The following is a 19347-nucleotide window of genomic DNA, read 5'->3' on the forward strand; positions in this document are numbered from 1 at the left end:
TTTTACAGCTTTCAAGCCTTCTAGGGAGGTTGAAATACTAGGGGCAGTGGCACTGCTGTGTCAGATAATTTTTTGTAGTGATGTGTAAGTGTGCTTGTTGCCACAAAACCAAACTGTGGTGACAAAGAGAGAGTAAGCGTAATGATAGTTTAACTTAAGAGATATAAAAGAGACATGACAGAGCAGTGACAGAGGCATGACAAGATAATGATTTAAGGTACTGTACAAGTATATCAACACTTGTGCATGCAATCTAATAACTTCTACCATTTGTCAACATTTAATAGATGCCCTTCTAAGAAAATCTCAAGGATAATGTGTGCCAAAGGTTATCGCACATAACCACTTCCTGTGTTTTTGAAGCAATCTTTTGGAGCAGACACCAGGCAGTTCCTTTAGAGAAGGAAGGAACAACCAGAATTGATGCATTTTTCTGGAGTATGCTTGTGCAAATCTTTTGGCCTCTTCCTGTGATGTATTTTTCTACAATTCTGTGAGTGATTCTTAGTGCCGTCTCTTTTGTGCCCAGTGAATTTTTGACTCTTTAACACAAGTGTCTGAACAGACGTACGTTTAGTTGTGTCACTTGTAGGTTATACTGTGGGGATTCCAGAGGGAGTAGAACAAGGGATGCAAGGCAGATGAGATTAGAACTGAGGAAAATAATCCCATCCATTATTACCTTTAGTTCTGCATCCACAGATAGAGGCACATCTACATTCATATTTCTGATGAAAATTATGTTTGGAACCTTGGCCTTACTTGTGACCAACATGTATCCTGTCCTGGAATTTGACCTTCATACAAAGTGTACCTGTCAAAACCAATATATCAGCATGGCCTTAACATTTGATAATTACTTCTCATTGTGAAAACAACAACAACCATGTCTATCTACAGTTTATAGATATATCTAGTTGGTTAATGCTGAATGGGATAGGTTCAGAATAGAACATTGGGTGGCACATGGCGCAGTGGTTAGCACTGCTGCCTCACAGGGACCTGGGTTTGATTCCATCATCGGGCAACTGTGTGGAGTTTGCATGTTCTCCCTGTGTCTGTGTGGGTTTCCTCCAGGTGCTCCGCCTCCAGGTGCTCCGGTTTCCTCCCACAGGTCAAGATGTGCAGGTTAGGTGTGTTAGCCATGGGAAATACAGAATTAAAGGGATGGGGTGGGTCTGAATGGGATACCCTTTGAAGAGTTGGTGTGGACCTGTTGGGCAAATGGCCTGTTTGTTCCAACAGATCCAAAATGGGTACACATGAGGTGTTGTGGACCATTTACAGCAGGAAAATTGTGTTCAACCACAGTCTATGCATATGGTCACTCTACTATTGCCATCAAGCCAGGATATCAAAACGGGTTCAAATAAAAGCACATGGCAATTTTCCAGGAGCAATACGTACATAGATATATATGAGGTGCTAACCTCATGACATAACAACAAAGGATTACGTGCATGCTAATCAGCAGACAGAAGCAGCAAACAAAACAGAGTTAACCAGCAGATTAGATCTAAACTCTGCAATCCTGCCATATCCAACTATAAATGGTGGTGAACATTTCACCAATCAGCTGGAGGAGGCTATGGGGAGCCATGTCCACCCTCAATGATGGGGGAACCTAGCACACCATCAATGCAAAAGACAATGCTGAAAGAGTTGGAACCAGAAATAGTGAATGGTTGATCCAATATAGCCAACTTCTGAAGTCCCCAACATTACAGAGGGCAGTCTTCAGCCAATTCAGCTCAATCCACGTAATGCCAGGAAGTGATTGAAGGCAACTTGGTGTAGCAGCAAAAGTACAGAAGAGTTGTGCTGCAGAGCTCAGTTTTTTGGAAAGACTTTTGAATGACAGTTTGTTTATTTTGACAGTTTCATGAGCATCCCAAAGCCATCCTAATATCATCGTGAGCCTTGTAAGTTTTTGAGTTCAGCGCAGATACTGGTTGAGTAGAAATGGTGCGATATGAAGGACACAGGGATAAGGCCAGGCCATGGGGTCTGTGGGACTGGGTGATGACGAGAACAATGTCTAAGGCGTCTAACATTCATTTACAAAATTTAGCTGACCAGTTAGGGGACTAAGGCATGCCTCCTAACCTGACCACTTCAGCATTTACCTTAGTATAACAGTGCTGAGCCAGTAGGGCTTCATTAATTGTCAGAGGTCTTAGTGTTGGGGCCACACCTACCCACATTATGCATTAACGATCTGGAATAAGGAATTGAGAGCATTTGACTAGGTTTACAGATCACACAGAATAGGTGAAGCAACAGGTCATGTTGAGGAAGGGGGGAGGCGGCAGAAGGACTTGGACAATATAGGAGAGTGGGCAAAAAAGTGGCAGATAGAATACAGTGTGAGGTTTAGTAGGAAAAATAGTGGCATAGACTATTTTATAAATGGGAAAGGCTTTGGAAATTTGAAGCACAAAGGGACTTGGGAATCCTATTTCAGGATTCTCTTAAGATTAACATACAAGTTCAGTTTGCAGTTAGGATGGAAAATGCAATGTTAGCATTCATTTCAAGAGGGCTAGAATATATGAGCAGGAATGTACTGCTGAGACTGTTTAAGGGTCTGGTCAGACAGCTTTTGGAATATTGCGTTTAGTTTTGGGTCCCATATATAAGGAGGCTGGTGCTGGCTTGGAAGGGCATCCAGGGGAGGTTTACAGGAATGATCCCAGGGATGCATGGCTTATTATGTGAAGAGCAGTTGAGCGCTCTGGGTTTTTCTTCAGCTAGCGGGCGGTGAAGCAATGGAATTCATTGCCACAGAGAGCTGTGGAGGTCAAGTCGACGAGAGAATTTAAGGCAGAGCGAGATAGGTTCTTGATTGGAAAGGGGATCCCGGGTTATGGGAAAAAGGCAGGAGAATGGGGTTGAGAAACAAATCAATCATAATCAAATGGCAGAGCAGACTCAATGAGGCAAATGGTCTTATTCGGCTGCCATGTCTTCTGGTGTAATGGTCTCTTCCATTCCACTTTGCCCCTGCTCCTGAAGGTGGTGGCCTCACATCCAGCCTGTCCCTGCTTCCTCGTCATTCAAATTACAAATTCAAAGGAGTGCTGCAGGCAGAAGAGCTTATTTGAACCAAGAAATGACTCGTCACAATTCCCACCATGACAATGGAAATCTGGCCCCTGCTGAGTGGTTTGATGGTCTGGGGTGTTGGGGATGTGAAGTGGATAGAAGCTTAAGGGAGTCTCAGCATGGAAGCTGTATGCTGAAGGACTGGGAATGGGATGGGCCTTTTAACTTGAAATCGTCACCATCAGCACACCTCCAATGGCATGCCTGATCCAAGGTTCTCACACCCTCCAGAAGATGAAATTCCCACCTCCCAGAGCTCCTATCGGAAGCGAGAGTGCAAGGTTGGAAAAATTTCTGACTGCTGTGTTCCCGTCTTTATCATGAAAATTTGGACCCAGGTTTTCTCAACATTGTCCAACAAAAGTTATGAATTTTTAAAGCATATGTATTTTCCAACCTTACCCTGTGGAGCCAGGAAGAACACACAGTGCCTCAGGTGTTGTGGTACAACCAGCTCTCCTAACAGGAGCCTTAATGGTTGCTCATCCCAAGCACCACCCTCCATAAGATTTCCCAGAAGGCAGCTGCTAGTGAAGCTAGACCCTCTAGGCCCGAAACATCATCTTTCCTGCTCCTCTGATGCTGCTTGGCCTGCTGTGTTCATCCAGTTCTACACCTTGTTATCTCAGATTCTCCAGCATCTGCAGTTCCTACTATCTCAGAAGCCATTAGTTACTTTTACTCATTGAGCAAATTCCCTGGGCAAGCATTTTCAGTGCCCAGCAACTTGCCAAGAGTAAGTTAGATGAGGCCCGATAACTAATTTCTATCAATCCTCGGGCCTTATAGTTCAGGTTCCCCCCACACCGTATCATGTCTAAGATTGACCATTGTTCCTCCCATTATGTTTTAGATGGAGATCACTAGGCTGTCTTGAGAGCTTGCAAACATATTTTTCATAATATTTAAACATATATTTTCAGCAATTGACAGTAACCATGGAAATCCTTGTCCCTGAGCCTTTGGGCAGTGATTCATACTAAAACTTCTGCTTTAGTGAAAGCAGATAGCTAAAGCAGTTAATAAAATGTGAGGCTGGATGAACACAGCAGGCCGAGCAGCATCTCAGGAGCACAAAAGCTGACGTTTCGGGCCTAGAAGGGTCAGCTTTTGTGCTCCTGAGATGCTGCTCGGCCTGCTGTGTTCATCCAGCCTCACATTTTATTATCTTGGATTCTCCAGCATCTGCAGTTCCCATTATCTCTGATACTATTGTTGCTTCCTGGAGTCTAGCATTATTGAATTGTGTTTAAAGTTCACTGTCATATCGAGTTACACCAGGAACAGTTGTTTTGAATTAAAGTCTGAGACCCCATGGATATGCTGACATAATTTCAAACAAACCAGCCTCTTGTTTAAATTTCTATCTTTGTGGTAATGAAATATGGAACAAAATTAACTTCCATTAGAGTGGCACTATAATAAAAAATGTCACTCAAACTCCCCTCAAGTTAATAGGATAAGGCTTCTTCATTACTACTTGATATAACCCTTTCTAACTTCTGATTTCATGAAATTAAGTAGCAATGTACTCAATAACCCAGCATGTCTGATTCAAATCGAACATTGGGCGAGGTAAAAAAGTACCACTCTGCTGAAGAGCAGTTATGATAAATCGATAATAATATTAGACTTTTTATAGTGCTAAATCCACCTGTTATCCTCTATATAATAATATTCCAATCAGCTTTAAGGAGGTTAGTATTATGAATTACAACAAAGGAATGCCTCATCACCTATACTGATAGAAATTAGTTTGCTGCCATAGGATTCGACATTTATCACTCATCAGAGCGAAGCTGACAGTTCAATCGCAGCATCCTGATCAGAAAATATTTCACTACTTACTCCCGTTTTAAAAACAGACCCAATCATTTATTAAGTAACACTTAGGTATTCACATCTTTGAAGAATAAGTAGAGACATATAGAAAACTGCTATACATTATAATCAGATGATTGATTGATTTACTGCCACATGAACGAAAGTACAGTGAAAAGCTTTGTTCACAAGCAGTGCAGGCAGATCATAGTAAGCAAGGATGCACAGATCAAGGAACCTGACGTTTCGGACCTGAAACGTCAGCTTTCCTGCTGCTCTGATGCTGCTTGGCCTGTTGTGTTCATCCAGCTCTACACCTTGTTATCCCAGACTCTCCAGCATCGGCATTTCCTACTATCTTTGTATAGAAGAAAATGACTCACATAGAAGCATGCAGGCTACATTGCACAGGGCATATACTAGGTGAGATCAACATTAGCAAAATCAGCATCACTTGAGGCTGGAGAATTCAGTCATCAGTCTAATAGCAACTGGGAAGAAGCTGTTCTTGAACCTGCTGGTGTGTGTGTTCAAGCTTTTGTATTTTTCGCCTGATGGAAGAGGGTGTAGAAGGTTATTACCAGGGTGCAATGGGTCCTGGATGATGTTCGCAGCCTTTGTGTGGCAACAAGATGTGCAAGTGGAGTCCATGGATGGGAGGTTGGCTTCTGTGATGGGTCTGGGCTCTGCACACAACCCCCATAGCTCCTTACAGTCCTGGGCAGAGCAGTTGCCATACCAGACTGTCGTACACGTATATAGTATGCTTTTCATGGTGCATCTGTAGAAGTTGGTGAGAGTACTTAGGGACATGCCAAATTTCCTGACCCGCCTGAGAAAGAAAAGACATGGTTGTGCCTTCTTGACTGTTGCACCTCTGCGGGAAGTCCAGGACAGGTTGTTGGTTATCGTCACTCAGAGGAATGTGATGCTATTCACCCTCTCAACCTCAGTTCCGTTGATGTAGATGGGGCTGTGTTCTCCTCCTTTCTTTCTGAAGTCACTGATCCCAGTTCGTCCCCTCCCCCCACTGCACCACACAACCAGCCCAGCTCTTCCCCCCCACCCACTGCATCCCAAAACCAGTCCAACCTGTCTCTGCCTCCCTAACCTGTTCTTCCTCTCACCCATCCCTTCCTCCCACCCCAAGCCGCACCCCCAGCTACCTACTAACCTCATCCCACCTCCTTGACCTGTCCGTCTTCCCTGGACTGACCTATCCCCTCCCTACCTCCCCACCTATACTCTCTCCACCTATCTTCTTTACTCTCCATCTTCGGTCCGCCTCCCCCTCTCTCCCTATTTATTCCAGTTCCCTCCCCCCATCCCCCTCTCTGATGAAGGGTCTAGGCCTGAAACATCAGCTTTTGTGCTCCTGAGATGCTGCTTGGCCTGCTGTGTTCATCCAGCCTCACATTTTATTATCTTGGAATTCTCCAGCATCTGCAGTTCCCATTATCACTGATCAGTTCTTTAGTTTTGCCAGTATTAGGGGAAAGGTTGCTGTCATTGCACGACATCACCAAGTGCTCTAGCTCCCTTCAATATTTTGACTCATCGTTTTAGGTATCTATCCAACTACAGTGGTGTTGTCAGCGAACTTGCAGATAGCATTTGTTCAGAATTTGGCAGCACAGTTTGGCAACACGGAATACAGTAGGGAGCTGAGGATACATCCTTTGTAGAGAGGGTGCAGTTACCTATCTTCACTGAGTGATCTCTGGGACAAAAAGCTGTGGATCCAGTCGCAGAGGGTGAAGCCAGGATTTATGTCACAGAGTTTTGAGATCAGTCTGGAGGGAATAATGGTATTGAAGACGGAGCTGCAACCAATGAGCAGGAGTCTGATGTAGGTGTCTTTGGTGTCCATATATTTCCAGGGATGAGTGCAGGGCTAGTGATGTGGCATCCGCTGTGGACCTATTACATCAGTAGGCAAATTGTAGGTGATCAAGGTAGGAGGGAATACTGGAGTTGATGTGGCCATGACAAGCCTCTCAAAGGATTTCATGATTACGGAGGTTAGAGCCGCTCAGCGATCGTCATTAAGGCACATTGCATGTGCTTTCTGAGGTACAGGGTTGGTGGTGGTCTTGAAGCAGTTGGGGAGGGAGAGGTTAAGAATGGTGGTGAATACCTCCACCAGTTGGTATGCACAGGATTTGAGTTCTCAATCAGGGACGCCATGTGGGCCCATTGCTTTCCTTGGGTTGACTCCCAGGGACACCGATCGAATGTCTGCAATGTTGACAGAGGGAACAGGTGTGTCTGGGGCATCACTGTGCTGCTGGCATTCTGTTCAAACTGAGCATAGAAAGCATTGAGCGCATCAGGGGGTGATGTGTGTTTGTCCGCTATCTTGCTCTGCTTCATTTTGTGTCCCGTAATGTTGTTTAGGCTTTGCCATTGGAGTGGGAGTCTGTTTGGTAGGTTTGGGCCTCTAACTTGATCTGGTAGTGCCTCTTAGCCTCCCTAATGGCTTTGCGGAGATCACATCTGGATTTTCAGTAGAGGACCGGGTCACCTGACTTGAATGCTGACACCTGGTCTTCATGATGTGGAGGTGCTGATGTTGGACTGGGTTGGACAAGGTCAGAAATCAGCTCTTCTTCAGGTTCATCCAAGGTTTACGGTTGGAGAAGACTCAGATTGAGTTCTTTGGTATGCAGTCCTCCACGCACTTGGTAATGAAGCCCATGAATGTGATGGCATACTTGCCAAGGTTTTCTGCTGAGTACTTGAACATGGTCCAGTTCACCGATTCCAAGCAGTCCTGGAGATGGTCTTCCACAGCCTTGGACTAGCATTGTACCTCCTTTTGTGAAGGATCCTCCCACTTCAGCTTCTGCTTGTAAGGTGGGAGGGGGAACACAGTGCTGTGAACTGATTTTCCATACCGGGGGCAGGGGATAGAGCAGTAAGCGTCTTTGGTTGCATAGCTGTGGTCCAGTGAATTAAAACAACAATTAGCATCTCAGATTGAGCAATAGTTACATTGCCGGTACTCAGTAGCACATGCCATGGGTTAAATTGTATTTGAACTAATTGTGAGGCAAGTGCTACTCATCACTGACAAGAATTCATTACAAAGGAATGCTCCCAAGATTATACAATGATTGCTGTAACAAAAACACCTTATTTCCATTCGCTCACTTCCTGAATGGATTCTGCTTCAGGTTGCATTCACCCAGGAATATTTAATATTCTATAGCATTGAATTAATGACATTGCTCATTTTGTGTCTTTCTATGACATGCATATAATTTCTCTCTTGCTGCTTCCTACAGAGCCTCCTATTGATGGCACATCTGTCAAAGGATAGGTACTTTCTTGCAAAATTAAATACGTTCTTGACTTGAAGCCGCTGAGACTTGAGGTTGATATAATTTTCCAGATAGTGTCTCTTCATAAAAGCTAAGAGTGCTTACCATCTATTTCAGTGAAAGTGATCACAAAAGTGCAGCCCTTCAGAAATAACCAGAACTTTTCATGCTTGCACAGCTGTACATAAAAGCATTTTAACACTAATTTAGTTATTTTCAGTAATTGGCATGGCATCTAATTGCATTTGGCTCAAGAACTAAAGTGCTTACGGAGAATAAGTGGAGAAAATGCTTGGAAGTATCATGAAAGTCAAATTAAATGACGTGATTTAACACTGAGATTGACTAAATGAACACAAAAGATAAGCTCAGTAGATCTTGAAAATACAAATTTGGATTTGTTCCAACTGTTGGAATTATTGCATTTTACAAGGCTGAGATGAACAAATTTGCTCAAGTGAGGATCCTTTTAGCTTGCGGGCCAGCGAGAAAGTGTGAAAACTGATCCCTGCATGTTGGCATCAACGCAGAATACAATATCTCCGATTCTGATCTATCCAAACCCTGTGGCTACCAACTTCATCCTTCCTCCCTCTAAATCACCTTTGTTCTTATACTTAGTAGTCATTTAAAATCTAAGCTCAGTGTCAACTAGTTAAAAGCTCCTTCATTTATGTAATCTGTATTGCACGTTTCCTTCTCTATTGTATTATTTCTTTCCTCCCCTACACTACAGTGTAATGTCCAGTGAAAGAAAGGATTGTAGAAATTGGGAAAGACAGTTGTCATATCCAGTAAGTTGGATCAATGTTCAATGTCATGTACAGGGCATTACATTTTCTTTCTGCATTGATTTCAATCCCCAGCTCTCTGTAGTCAAGATGCTATCCATCTAAATTTTCACTTTTGCAAGTGACTCTATTCATTGACAGTTTCTGCATTGTAAAAGAAGTCAAGCAGTTTAGGCAAACTATGATAAATCTCCAGGGCAGGTGAGATTCAAACCAAGATCTTCTGACCCAGAGATAGTGATATAACTACTGCACCACAAGATCCTGCTTAATGCTACCGCTGAAATTCAAATTCAAAATTGCCTCGAAACATGACTCTAAATGCTTAAAGTCACACAGCAGTATTCCTATAGTATTCAAATGACTGTTGACTGTACAGTGTGTGCTGTTAGTCAAAATTGGATACAGTTCCTGAGAAAGCGAAAATAAGCTGAAGCGAGAGACTGTGGGCATAAGATATTTTAAAATACCAGTAAATAAGGTTCCTGCTTAGACAGAAACAGATGTATTTTCTGCATTTCTTCAAAACATAAAACACAATGGGACAGTGGGGAAGAAAAATGTGTTGAAATAGTGTTAATTTATGTTTTTTATCTTCTTGCCGTTCATTCAAACAACAGAGTGCTCTTGAGAGAGTGTTTTCTGAGACAGCAGCGAAAAGAGAGCATAATTAACACACATAATTAAATTAACAGGATCCATGAAATATTCTGGGTTACTTGCCATATCCAGTCACGTTAAGTAACTTCTGGCAAGCCCTTCATCTTCTCTGATCTGTTGTTAGCTTACAAGTGCCATGAATAGTCAAGGGAAATGATCCAATTTCTCATGAACAGGGTAAAAGCTGTATCCCAAATAAACATTTTACAGCAGAAACACAGTCCATAATTCTGATAAGATGGTTTTCAAACTTAGAAAGTGGAAGCTTCTTTCTGTATTGCAGAGAGGCCCTTCAGTTCTTCAAGCCTGTGCCAACAAAACTACTCTAAAACCAACACGAGTCCCCCTTTCTAGAAGTTGGCCCATAGCCTTGAATGAATGGCATTTAAAGTACTTTTTAAAGGTTTGTGAGGTTTCCCATCTCAGCTATACTTCCAGGCAGTAGCTTCAAGATTCCCACCATCCTCTGGATAAAAATATTTTTCCTCATGTTTTGATCTAAACCTCCTGTCTTTCACCTTAAAATTATGTCCCCTGGCTACTGACTCTGTCTTTTCCTCACGTAATTGTTTATACTTCATTCGGGTCTCAACTCTAAGATAACAAAGTGTGGGGCTGGATGAACACAGCAGGCAAAGCAGCATCTTAGGACCACAAAAGCTGACGTTTCAGGCCTAGACCCTTCAATCCGCCTCCCCCTCTCTCCCTATTTATTTCAGAATCCTGTCCCCATCCCCCTTTTCTGATGAAGGGTCTAGGCCCGAAACATCAGCTTTTGTGCTCCTAAGATGCTGCTTTGCCTGCTGTGTTCATCCAGCCTCACACTTTGTTATCTTGGATTCTCCAGCATCTGCAGTTCCCATTATCTCAGGTCTCAACTCTGCCTCCTCTGCTCTGAAGAAACCAATCTGAGCTTATTTAGCCTCTCCATAGAATCCCTACGGTGTAGAAACAGGCCCTAAGGCTCAACAAGTCCATACCAACCCTTAGAGCATCCCACCCAGACCCATTCCCCAAGCCTTCCTAATCTATACACCCCAATTTAGCATGGCTAATCCACCTAGTCTGCACATCTTTGGACTGTGAAAGGAAACTGAAAGATACCCCGCAGACACGGGGAGAATCTACAAACTCCACACAGACAGTTGCCCGAGGGTGCAATCAAACCCAGGCCCCTGGCGCTGTGATTCAGCAGTGCTAACCACTGAATCACTGTGCCACCACCCCTCAGAACTAAAATGCTCCATCCCAGGCAATATCCTTTATCTCCTCTGCACCCCCTCCTGTGTATGTACATTCTTCCTATAGTTTGGTGATCAGAACTGCACACAGTACGTAGCTGTGGCCTAACCAAAGTTCTGTACAGGCCCAACAAAATCTCCCTGCTCTCATAATTGATTCCAGGACTGATAAAGGCAAATGCCCCATATGCCTTCTTAACTCCTCTATTAACATAACTAACCACCTTCAGGGACATGGAACAAAACCCAAGATTTCTCTGTTCCTTTAAGCTTATTAATACCCTGCCTTCCACTGAGTACACCTTTATCTTGTTACTTCTTCCAAAGTTCATCACCTCACACTTTCATGTTAAATTCCATCTGCCACTGACCTGCCCATTCACCTGTATCCTTGTGTAACATAAAACCATCTTACTCACTGTTAACCACCCACTAATATTCTTTACATTTTACCATACCCCTGTCATTGTCTGCTATATTTATTATATAAATCATGAACAATAAGGAAACCAGCACTGATCCCTGTGGTACACCACTGGACACTGGGCTCTACACACCTGATCACCTCAAAAAGTTCAAAATTATTGGGCATGACCTTCCTGTAGTAAATCCATACTGTCTATCCCTGGTCAACCTTAACCTCTTTAAGTGGAGATTAATGCTATCCTTTGGAATTCTCTCCAGTAGTTTCCCTTCCAACTACTGGTCTGTAATTCCTTCTTGAGAAGTGGAACAAACATTAGTTGTCCTCTCGTCCTCTGGCACCTCCCCTGGCACCTGTGGACAAATTAAAGAAGTGGATCAGACTCCTCATAATTTCATCCCTCATCTCTCACAGTGTCCTGTAACACAGTTCATCTGGACCTGGGTAATTATCCACGTTTAATTCCCCCCAAAACCTCCAATACAATCTCATTCCCTATATCAATCTGTTCAAGAAACTCACTGGCCCACTTTTCTGTTCTGCACATGCATCTTCCTTTCCCTGAGTAAAGACAGGTGTGAAGTACTCATTAATACACTTTCAATATCTTCCAGTTTGATGCACAAATTGCCATCTTGGTGCTCAATGGCACCTGCTCTTTCTCTAGCTATACTCTTCGTTTGATGTACTTATTGAATATATTGGGATTCTCCTTAATCTTACACACCAGTCGTTTCTCATGCCCCCTCTTTAATATTCTAGTTGCTTTCTTAAGTGTCCCCCCACAACCAAAAACCTGCACTTTCTACAGTTGATTAGTGTCTTTATTGAGTCACTTGCTTTCTACTTGTTCAAAGCTTGTGTTTTCCTTTTTATTCAATCCTGAATATTCCAAATATCTAGGGTTTCTGGGCTTTTTGCTTATACATTTCACTCTAAAGGAACATTCCTGAATGCCACAAGAGGTATTTCTTTGGGCTAGAACATGGATTACAATGGTATTCCCAAAGTTTAGCGATAGGACCGCTATTATTTTTGATCTACAATAGTGACTAATAGGTAGAGAGCACAAATTACAAAATTTGCAGATGACTTGGTAACTTGGAAGTGTAATAAACAATGAGAAAGATGCCAATAGACGTTGAGAGGACATGTGTCCTAGGTGAAATGGGAGACCACATGAGATGAAATTCAATGCAGAGATGTTTGCAATGAAAAATTTTGATGGAAGACAATAAGAAATAGGAACAGGAGTAGGCTATTTGGTCCCTTGAGCCTGTTGTCCCATTCAGTAAGATCATGACAGAGGCAACATGTACTTTGCCTTTCCTCCTAATCTGTGGCTCTCCTACTGATCAAGAATCTATCTACTTCAGCCTTACACAAGGACTCTGCCCCACAGCTCTCCAGTGGCAAGGAGTTCCAAAGACTGTCACCATCTGAGAGATGGAACTTCCCCTCATTTCAGTCCGAAATTGGTGCCCCTTTTTCTAAGACTATGCCCTCTCCTAGACTCTCCCATTTACCCTGTAAAGACTCTTAACAATCCTGTGTGTTTCAATGAGATCACCTCTCATTGTTCCAAATTCCAGTGAGTAGAGTCCCAACTTTGCTTATAAGCCAATCCATCCATACCAGGGATCCACTCCTAGTGAACTTTCTCTGAACTGCCGCCAATAAATGATATTTTTCTTTAAAGAAGGGAACCAAAACTGTTCACAGTATTTCAGATGTGGCCCCCTAGCACCTCATACAGTTGAAGGAAGACTTTCCTACTTTTATATTCTAACCTTCTTGAAATAAGAGCTAAGATTCCATTAGCCTTCCTGATTACCCGCTGCACTCATGCGTTCGCTTGCTGTGCTTAATGCAAATGCATCCCTAAGTCCCTTTGTGTTGTAGATTTCTCAGTGCATCTCCATTTGAATAATTCTTTATTCTTTTGTTCACATTTTCCTGCATATGCAGCCAGTGTATATAAGTTGATAGAACTTTAAAGTAAAGTGGCTGTACAATGATACAGGAAGCAAGTGAGCAACGCAATTATTAAAGCATGGTGTGCTGCAAGAAACAAGGACGTTACGCTAAATCTGTATGATATAGTCATTCAGTCCCAGTTGGGTGATTGTATCTAATGTTAGCAGCAAACTTTAAGGAGTACATGAAGGCTTTGAACAGAGTAGAGAGCAGATATACTAAAATGGTGCCACAGATGTGTGGAGAGACTGAAGTACCAGAACCGCTCTCCTCAGAGAAGAGAAAATGAAGAGGAGATTTAATAGAAGCCTTCATTATTGTTAGACAGAGTAAGTGAAAAGAAACAGGTTGTACTATTGAAGTTTTGATAGATAAAGGGCAGAGATTTATAGCAACTGATGAAAGAACCAGAGATAAAATGATAAAAAAATTCTTCATGCATCGAGCATTTAGCATTTGGAATAAGGGTCTAGGCCCGAAACGTCAGCTTTTGTGCTCCTGAGATGCTGCTTGGCCTGCTGTGTTCATCCAGCTTCACACTTTATTATCTCGGATTCTCCAGCATCTGCAGTTCCCATTATCTCTGATAGCATTTGGAATACCCTGTTTAATAACCTGGTGGACGCAGATTCAGTTTTAGTCTTTCAAAGCTATTTGGATAGGCCCAGCTCCAGTGGGCTGAGTGACCTCCGTCTGTGGTGTTCTGTGTATCCTTGTTCCTTGAGGTCTATGAATCCTAAACATAAAAATCACATTTTTAAATTGTCATACTTAAAAATGGAATGAAGCAAACCTGTCTCAGAGTATCTAAAGCAGACTAAAATTACTTCAGATATTCCATTTATTATTCTTATATTAGTTCGTTAGTCAAAGAACAACCTTTGCAGTTTAATGGACACTTGTCTTACTTTTAATGACTTCTGAGCAGGAAGTAATGTGTACAAGCTGTGCTTGTGTACACTGTTGGGAATAATTTCAAACCTTTCAATTTCAGAAATGTAATTTCACTTTCTCTCTGGGACTCATTACAGATCATTTTTCGCAAGATCCTTGATGTGAAGAAAGAGGAGGAAGAACGGCTGAAGAATGAAGGAACACTTAGTATCCCAGTGGATCATCCCGTCAGGAAACTATTCCAGAAGTTCAAGCAGCAAAAGCAGTTGCGGAATCAGGCAGCAGGGCACAGTGACTTGGACAGGAACCAACCCCAAATGGAGAACCACTCGCTTCATAATGGGGCCTCTACCACTGGCACAAGTGTGGTGACAGTATCTCAAATCACACCGATCCCATCTTCCCTTTCCTTTGTGAGAAATAATCAGCAACAGCCTCAGGCACACCATGAAACCGTTGAGTTGAAGCCAAATGGATTGAGTGACCAGCTGTGTTTGAAGGGCAATAGCTCCATCCAGACTAAGGCTGGAAATGGAAAAGGATGGCTGAGACTTAAAAGTTCTGTTGCTTTCACTGATCCCTTTCCTGGATCGAAAGAGGAGAAAAAGGAAAACTGGAACAGTGTCATCAAAGCCGAATCCATGGAAATTCTTTCAGATGAATCGAAAGGTACTGAATCGGAGAACAACGTCATAAAGAATCCTTTGAGGAAAACGGACTCCTGCGACAGCGGCATTACGAAAAGTGACCTGCGATTAGACAAGGCAGGTGAGATCCGCAGCCCACTGGAGCATAGCCCAGTTCAAGCTGATGTGAGACACCCCTTTTATCCAATTCCAGAGCAAGCTTTGCAGACCACGTTACAAGAGGCCAAAATGGAACTGAAAGAAGATATTCAGTCGTTATGTAACAGGATGAGTGGACTTGAGAAACAAGTGACAGAAATCCTTCAAATACTGTCTGAAAAGAACCTGACAGAAATGCCTTCTGAGAAGTCTCAACGCTCCAGTCAGGAAATATTTCATGTTTCTAGGCCTGCAACTCCTTTGTTGGAAGAAGAGGACGCTCAGTTTTAATTTAGAAATTGTAAAGATTTAAATTTCTCTCAAGAGTTAACCAAATGCACAAGATGACTGCTTTGACAGTCTAAAGACTTTTGCGTGTCCAGCTGGATTCTGGCCTGCCAAAGAAAATTGTTGTCAGAAATATTGCTTGTAATTATATGGATAACTGCATGCACACATAAAACCTCATTTACAATCCTTCACCGCATATCTTGGGTCATTTTGTGCAGTGCAATTACTGTTTTTCTCATTAGACTTCAGAGCATAAACTGCCAATTGTTCTCTGGGTGATGTCTCTGACTGACCACATGTTTGCAAATTGAAGTGTTTTATCCTTATTCCATAGAGAACTAATGTTTCTTGCTTTGACAGGGTCTGTTTATTGCATGCTTTGTTTCTTCAAGATCAGAAAACAAACAGATGCTGCTGATGCATATGTATCACTGGGTTAAGGGTTAAGAATGTTACCAAACAAACTTTAAAAAAAGCCATTTTAAATTCATTTCAACACATTAAAACCTTTTAAGGGAGAAATAATTTTGACATCAAAATCGATCTGGAGGAATCGTAGTCAATTGAAACCTACAGTGTGCATGTTTACATACACATGCAAATAATTGTTATATATTCATACATACACAGACATACTGAGGAAGCTCTACACCCCAACATTAATAAACTAATGTTTGTGGCATAATTAGGGAAATGTTATATCATGACAGACAGGTCATTTTTCTACTTCCAACAAATAATTTTGAGTTTTCTGTAGATATGAATTTTTAATTTTTTTGTTTTAGCTTCATTTAAATTTTGAAGCTGAGAGAGGTCAGCACTAATATTTCAGTACTGTGGTATTACAAGATTTAGAGTGATCCGGAAAACTAGTCTGTAAAATCTGCAGGATTACTTTTAAGAGCTTACTTTTTCTGGAGTTTACTTATGATCAAATAAATTTGCTGATTGTAAGTTCTGTGTATGTATATGGGTTGGAGGTAAGGACTCTTGTGGCACAATGGTAGTGTCCCACCTGATCCAGGGATGTGTAAGAATATCTCTGAACAGGTTGCTTAGTGGATATCTAAAAGTTGTATATTAGCTGGCTCAGGAAGTGCCACTGTGCAGGAGCATAACTGAGCAGATGTAAAGATAGAAAAGCATCTATTTTACACATTATTTGAGAGATTTTCTTTTGCATTTGCAAAAGTATCACTAACTTCAGTTTTTTTTAAAACTAGGCTTGCTCAGGTGTTTGGATAAAAGAATCACATAACTTCAGGATTCTCTTCGTTGGATGACATAAATTGGTTGCTATGCAAGTTCTTCATTATTTCCATTCAATTTAAATTTTTATTCTAAATCTAGAAAATCATCTTCTGAATGTTAAAATTAAATTGAATGGCAGACAGGTTTAAGGGTTTGTTGTCGGAAAGAAAATCCTTTTATAGCATACATTTAAAAGATAAATTTCTTATTGAGAGCCGTTTTTACTGTTTTACAAAATTTTTTGCTGAAGATCATTTGCTATTCTTTTTACAACCAATAGATTTAAAATGAACCCTATAACTGTTATTGATTTTCAAGACAAACAATTTTTGTGTTAGAACCCAGGACATCTTAAGAAAGACAGGTTGTTCCCCAAATTTGTAATTACCCACTGTATGAACAAACATAGGAGATGGTAGCAGGAATAGACCATCCTGCCCGGCAAGCCTGCTGTATCATTCAGGAAGACCATGACTGAACTTCTGCATCAACTTCATTTTCTCACCTTATCTCCATATCCCCGGATTCCCAATGTGCCAAATGAATCAATCAACCTTAGGCTTCAATTGATTGATCCCATCAACTGAGCATCAACAGCAGCCTAGGGTCAAGAATTCCAAAGCTTTGCTGTTTGTTGAGTAAATGTTTTCCTTCTTATGTCCATCACAAATGGCTGACCACCTCTTATCCTGAGACAATGATTCCAAGACCTGGACTTTCCTGCCAGGGGAAATAGCTTCTTTGTCAGCCATGTCCTCCAAAACAGCTGTTATTGAGATCAGAGATAGCAGGAACTGTAGATGCTGGAGAATCTGAGAGAAAAAGGTGTAGAGCTGGATGAACACAGCAGGCCAAGCAGCATCAGAGGGGCAGGAAAGCTGACGTTTCAGGCCTAAGAAGGGTCCAGGCCTGAAACGTCAGCCTTCCTGCTCCTCTGATGCTGCTTGGCCTGCTGTGTTCATCCAGCTCTACACCTTGTTATCTCTGTTATTGAGATCATTTCTGTTTCTTCAAAAGACCAGAGAACATGCATCCAATATGATGAATCTTTCCTCACTTTGAGAGGAAGAATTGGTTGCCATTTTTAATACTTTGCTTCTGATCCAGATCCTTAAGATGTGTAACGCGACTGTTAGTATGGCAGTGTTTTGAGAAACAGAATATTGATTGTGAAAAAGAATGACTGTAAGTGTTGTAGGTCCTCAGGAAGACTATGATGCTTCCTTATGACAAGGACCTTTGTGAGAAATGGTTTACCATGAGCAAGTTTTAGCACTGCAGTTACCACATGGTTCTGGCTGCCCAAGAGACTCTCCCATTTTTAGTGCCTGACAGAAGCACCTCAGAAGACCCTATACAGAATAATAATCAATTTGTTTGGGCAGTTTCTCGGGAGAAGGCAGGCACCCTCTGAGATCATAGGTTCCAAGTTTGTAACCTAAAGAAAGACATACACCACCAATGCATCATGAGATCTCCAGAAAATCTGTGAAATTCCTGAAATTCAATGCCGTCCTTTATTTCCATTAAGTCATTTTCTTGGAGTAAGATTTTTATCAAACTTTTACATGAAAATGTGTGATTAGGTTGAAAGGTATATCTGCCCACTGTATGGCAGAGTACTCTTTGACTGGTGTTAAACAGATATTCAGCCTCATGGGAAAAACAAGACTGTTTTCACAAATGTGGATTGTTATAACCAGGTTGGGGGAAGGGGGTTCCCTTATTAAGCCTCCCAGTCTTTTGCACCAAATATTTTGATTTTTAACATGGAGCTATCACACTTAAAGTAAAACATAGTTTGGCAGAAAATAGTAGTGACAATTTATCACAGTTTTCTTGGGAAAAGTGGAGGGATTTTATTAGAGGTAACAAGGTGCGTAGCTGGATGAACGCAGCAGGCCAAGCAGCATCAGAAGAGCAGGAAAGCTGACATTCCAGGCCTAGACAAACATTGTCCTGCTTTTAAAGACAGGACATAACCTGGCCCATCTTCTACATTTTTGGATAGATGACAGTGTTTTAACCATTCAGGAACCCAGAGACATTGCTAATTGATGTGCACAAGCTTTCAGTACTACTGTTGGGGTCAGAGATAATGGGAACTGCAGATGCTGGAGAATCCAAGATAACAAAGTGTAGAGCCGGATGAACACAACAGGCCAAGCAGCATCTTGGGAGCACAAAAGCTGACGTTCGGGTCTAGACCCTTCGGGTTATTTTTGGGATCCATTGCCTTTGTGGCTTCAGTGGCTTTTATCATTTTCTGATTTCGAGTGGAGTGAATTGAATTGGCTGAAGAATGGCATCTCTAGGGATCCTAGGAGGAGACCAAGATGGATCATCCTCTCCATAAGACTGACTGCAGGTAGTTGCAAGTGCTTCAGCCATATGTTTTGCTGGTGTTCCTCAATAAGGTAAAGTAACACAATCTGTAACCTCATAGTCTGGCATGGCTATCAAGCTGCAAGATCAATGCTAGTTCAATGAAAATTACAGGAGGGTACAACACGAGCAGCATCAGGGATATTTAAAAAGGTGTCAATCTGGTGAAGCTACAACACAGAACTAATTGCATGACAAGAGTGGAAGCAGCATGCTTCACACTGACATAAGTGATGCCACAGTAAACAGCTCTGATCTAAATTCTGCAGTGCTGCCATGTTCAGTTTTGAACAGCAGTGGACTATTACTGAACTCGCTAGGGGAGGAAGCACCACAAATGCCTCATCCTCAATGATTGAAGAGGCCAGCACATCAGTGTAAAAGAAGTATTTGCAACAA

The 19347-nt window shown here is 42.0% G+C and overlaps 1 protein-coding gene across 3 annotated transcripts in view; it reads left to right on the forward strand.

The window, feature by feature from the left end:
- kcnh5b (potassium voltage-gated channel, subfamily H (eag-related), member 5b) overlaps positions 1-17366 on the forward strand; it is a 288070-nt gene extending 270704 nt beyond the window's left edge. For all 3 annotated transcript variants that reach the window (XM_048538289.2, XM_048538290.2, XM_059649072.1), the window contains exon 11: positions 14374-17366. In XM_048538289.2, coding sequence (XP_048394246.1) covers positions 14374-15312 — 939 coding nt within the window. In that variant the 3' untranslated portion in view covers positions 15313-17366. The remainder of the gene's footprint in view (positions 1-14373) is intronic.
- The last annotated feature ends 1981 nt before the right edge of the window (positions 17367-19347 follow it).

This window comes from Stegostoma tigrinum, chromosome 10, assembly GCF_030684315.1.
Source record: "Stegostoma tigrinum isolate sSteTig4 chromosome 10, sSteTig4.hap1, whole genome shotgun sequence".
NCBI classification, from domain to species: Eukaryota; Metazoa; Chordata; class Chondrichthyes; order Orectolobiformes; family Stegostomatidae; genus Stegostoma; species Stegostoma tigrinum.